Below are 4848 nucleotides of genomic sequence, written 5' to 3' on the forward strand. Positions count from 1 at the left end.
CGACCTATCTTTTAAAATATTCTGCCTGTGTTTCAGGTCTTTTAAACTGAGTCATCATTGGAGGGTAAATTCTGTAGTATCCTTTACAAAAGAGAAGCGTGCTTTCAGTTTGATTTTACTCACGCACACATTTGCACCCCTCTCTCAAGCATGAACGAGCCTGGCTGCTTCCAGGTGATTTATTGCAAAATCGCAGAAAGTCCTCTTAAGGATTCAGTGGTTTTCCTTAAAAACTTGGAAAGGGAAGTCTAAAGTCTCACAGGCTAGTTCGTTTCTATCCGGTCAGCCTCAGCTACAGCTACACGCCGCCCTGTAAAACGTATCTGTGGATCCAGATCCGTGTCTCAGACTCCACGGGACTTGGATTGGTCAGAAGGAAGCAGAGGAGGAGCCATTCAAAATAGTTTTGTTTTTTGTTTTTTTTTTTCCTCCTCCTACCATAAAAAAATCAGCAGCCGGCGCTCAAAGGAATGCTCCTGCTGCAAATTGGCACCTCTGAGAGGCTCCCAAGTGAGCAGGCTGAGGCAGCTACCAATGGCACAGCGGCTTCCAGGAAAATGACTTTGAAAAGACCAGAATGCCTACGCCTAAAGTTAGAGCAGCAGCCTCTAGAAGAAAAAGCAAATAGCAGACTCCTTTGACTGATAACTAGCATTCTGAAGCCTCAGCTTTGAAAGTGATGATGAGCAGAGACGTATCTAAAGGAAACTAACAGCTGGGTTTGGAGCTCTGCCGCTTGTGACTGCATTCACAGCAGCAGGTATGCAAACTGCAGTCTCCTAACTTCCACACAGATAAAGACTGGGAGAAAATCTCCAAGACTCCCTGAACAAGGCGGCTGAATCAGTTCTCAGGGGATTTGAATTCAGCTGCTGACTGAAGATGAATTCCACTCACCACCATGGGATGCACACCTCCCTCCACTTTTGGAACCGCAGCAGCTACGGGCTGCACAGCAATGCCAGCGAGTCCCTGGGAAAGGGCTACTCCGATGCAGGATGCTATGAGCAACTTTTTGTCTCCCCTGAGGTGTTTGTGACTCTGGGTGTCATAAGTCTGCTGGAGAACATTCTAGTGATTGTGGCAATAGCCAAGAACAAGAACCTGCACTCACCCATGTACTTTTTCATCTGTAGCCTGGCCGTGGCCGATATGCTGGTGAGCGTTTCGAATGGATCAGAAACCATCGTCATCACTCTGTTAAACAGCACAGATACGGACGCACAGAGCTTCACCGTGAATATTGATAATGTCATTGACTCAGTGATCTGTAGCTCCTTGCTTGCATCCATTTGCAGCCTGCTTTCCATTGCAGTGGACAGGTATTTTACTATCTTTTATGCCCTCCAGTACCATAACATTATGACTGTTAAACGGGTTGGGATCATCATAAGTTGCATCTGGGCGGCTTGCATAGTTTCAGGGATTCTGTTCATCATTTACTCCGACAGCAGTGTTGTCATTATCTGCCTCATCACCATGTTCTTCACCATGCTGGTTCTCATGGCCACTCTCTATGTCCACATGTTCCTGATGGCTAGGCTTCACATTAAGAGGATCGCTGTCCTGCCAGGCACTGGTACCATCCGCCAAGGTGCCAACATGAAGGGGGCAATTACCTTGACCATCCTGATAGGAGTGTTTGTTGTCTGCTGGGCCCCATTTTTCCTCCACTTAATATTCTACATCTCTTGTCCCCAGAATCCATACTGTGTGTGTTTCATGTCTCACTTTAACTTGTATCTCATCTTGATCATGTGCAATGCAATCATTGACCCTCTCATTTATGCACTCCGGAGTCAAGAACTGAGAAAAACCTTCAAAGAGATCATCTGTTGCTATCCCCTGGGAGGCCTCTGTGACTTGTCTAGCAGATATTAAATGGAGACAGAGGAGATATCATAAACCTGCAGAAGAGTTTTTCACTCTGGTACCATCTCAACAGTGTACTTTGGCAACTGCTGTCTCTTCTGTCTAGTGCTTTGGTTGAAAATATCTGTTGTAAAAATTTAAGCTTGTGACTTTTGATATGAAAAAAGTCTAAATTCATTATCTTTAATGTTGTGCTACTTTTTGGTTGTCAAATGCTAATCTGTATTCTATATTGTGGGTACTATGAATTTACAAAAAGAAAGACATCCTTATTAAAAGCTTAACATTGTCTCTTTTCTTGTTATTCATCAGATTTCAAAAGAGCATTGTTAAATGCATTCTCAAATGTTTTCATATATTACCCTGTACATCACTGAAATGTAGAAGTTTAATTCTAATATTAAGGCTAGATATTTAGAAGCTCGATGTTTAATCAGTACATAAGACTGCCCATCAGCGCGACTTGAAGTAACTCCATGAATGCTTATCCATCATCCTTCCTGCACAGAAATTCTGATGATGCTTCTCTTAAAAGAAAAACTGTTACTGAGAAAAAAGTGAGATTTGTGAGTCAGAGGCTGCATGCATTTCTCCAAGAAAGATTCATTTGCCCAAGCCAACAGTCCAACATTACACATCTGTGATTCAGTTTGAGGGGAGAAATGCATAGAGATTAAAGTGTCCTGGAAAATTTAAACTGCCCATGCCAAGCCAAGTTCTCAATGCCAAATGAACCCCAACCATAAGTGACCAAACAGAGTGAATGTTTTCTGCCCCTTTAATCAGGGGCCCATTTTCTCCAAAAATGTCCAGAAATTTGCCACTATACTGAGAGGTGCAGTGTTTGATCATATGCTTAATAATGAATTCTTACACATTTGACATGGAGGAAACTTGTTCCCTTATTGATTACTTTTGAGCTGAAGCATAAATGCTGAAGATGAAGCACTTTAAGTTTCTAAGTCAATTCCATATATTTGTAAATATCTAAATGTGGTATCCTGTGATGCTTCCACTTTATAAGAGGAAGACACCTAACTGGTCCTGGAGGAGGCCAAAAATAATCGGCCCTTCCTCAGTCACATGTTTGGAGACAGGATATTTGGTTTTTCTTCCAAAACAATCCCACATATTTTGACCACTGAATGATCAAATCTTTGCTTCCTAGTCTGTGTATACTTTAAAATAAAGAGAAAAAGGCTACAGTAGGCTGTGAATTAATAGCAAACACTCCTGTGAGTCAACTGGTAGCATTTCCAAATACTCATAAACAGGTGCTATGCTGTGGTATATCTGAATTAAAATCTCAATGCATTAGAAGCCTAAGAAATACTAATTGTGTTCATGTGAGAACATTACCTCAAAGTACAATGCCAAATCCAACTGTCACAAGGCACTATTCTCTGAGCCAAACTGCTCCCATCTTCGTTAAATCAGTTGTACTTACTTTTTAGAGTCTATATGATCAGCCTGGGGACTGTTAATACTCCATCCAAGGAGGGATTGGGGAGGGTCACTGGATCCTCACCTGAGCATCCAGCCACTCCTTCCAGTCATGTGTATTTAACTCTATCCTAATTGTACACGACCTTGATGTCTAGGGGAAGTGCTAGAATATTGAGGGTGTGGAGAATTTGGGAAGGGTCTTTCTATGTGTGGTTTGGGGGAAGCTACTATCAATGTTGGGTGAAGACTTTCCAGTGTGGCATCTTTGAAGTCACTGACACTGTTGTCGATCACACCTCACTCATGCCCTGAAATAAGTCTAATAAACTCACTGGTTCCCCAGGATGAACTTTAGTAGAATAGTACTTTGGTCTGTGGCAGGGACCTTGAGAGGAGGGGGTAGATTTTGTTCATATTGCCTTTATTGAAGTAATTTTCACAACACCAACATTAATCAAAAGTGGTACTGAAGCTGGGTTGTAAGAACACTCTAATGTTTCTAATTTTAAAACAAAAAAAAAGTGATGTTTTTATATACAGTCTAAGACAACCATCATATCCTGCTGAAGTTTAGATCTTAAATGTCTCTAAAGCTTCACGCAGTAAGGCCTTGTTCCCCAGGGTAGTGCTACTAGGAAGTGGTGGAGCCTTTAAGAGTTAGAACCCAGTGGGAAGCCTTCAGGTCATTAAAGGTGTGCTCTTTTTTATTTATTTATTTTTATTTTATGAAGATGAGTATTTTGCTTGCCTGTATGTGTGTCAGACATGCAATGCTTAAGAAGGCTAGAGCAGAGTGTTGGGTCCCCCAGAACTGGAATTACAGATGGTTGTTAGCTGCCATTTGGGTATTGAGAATCAAACCCACATCCTCTGGAAGAGCATTTAAGTGCTCTAAACTGCTAAGCCATCACTCCAGCCTTTAGGGATGTGTTCTTGAAGGGGATAGTGGGGCCTCAGTTCATTCCATTTCCTTTCTGAAGCTCCCTGAAGTCATGAGGTGAGTGATTTTTCCTCACTATAAGCTGGTTCTGTGGTGTGCTGCATCATCGTAGCCCCCAAACATTGTACCATCCAGTCTTGCACTGTAACCTCCAAAACTGACAGCCAAGTTGAACATTTTTCTTTTCCAAGAAACTCAGAGACCAGAGATAAAAGCATACTTAGGCTTATGTCTTACCTCTACAGCAGCTGTCTTCAAGATTACACCAGTTCTCTTTCAGGTTTCATATCAGATGTTCAAAAGAAAATCCTGGCTCCTTCTCTTTCCTGTTCACACCTTCTTTTGGAGAAGTCTGTAGTGTGTAAGTAGGTGCCCATGGTACAATGTGGGGCCTCAATGTATTTCCACAATCTGTCTCCTCCTCATTTGTAGTATGCTCTAAACCTTCTTGTAGGGTGTTTCTGCCCCTACCTCTATACAAATCTATGCTTTCCCAGAGGGATTGCCCTTACTCAAGCCACTTCTGACTACAAGCCTACACCCAATAATATTTGGAGCTCTAAGAGTTCTAATTGAGTTGGTATTGGCTG

The 4848-nt window shown here is 42.1% G+C and overlaps 1 protein-coding gene across 1 annotated transcript; it reads left to right on the forward strand.

Moving 5' to 3' along the window:
* The first annotated feature begins 649 nt into the window (after positions 1-649).
* Positions 650-1933, forward strand: Mc4r (melanocortin 4 receptor). The gene has a single exon (XM_008840026.1). It carries the CDS (start codon positions 883-885, stop codon positions 1879-1881), a length of 999 nt encoding a protein of 332 aa, XP_008838248.1. The 5' UTR covers positions 650-882; the 3' UTR covers positions 1882-1933.
* The last annotated feature ends 2915 nt before the right edge of the window (positions 1934-4848 follow it).

Source organism: Nannospalax galili, unplaced genomic scaffold, assembly GCF_000622305.1.
Source record: "Nannospalax galili isolate Female #2095 unplaced genomic scaffold, S.galili_v1.0 scaffold819, whole genome shotgun sequence".
Classification (NCBI taxonomy): Eukaryota; Metazoa; Chordata; class Mammalia; order Rodentia; family Spalacidae; genus Nannospalax; species Nannospalax galili.

Excerpts from the sequence above, each read along its gene's own strand:
- Mc4r (XM_008840026.1), top strand. The coding sequence starts at position 883 with ATGAATTCCACTCACCACCATGGGATGCACACCTCCCTCCACTTTTGG.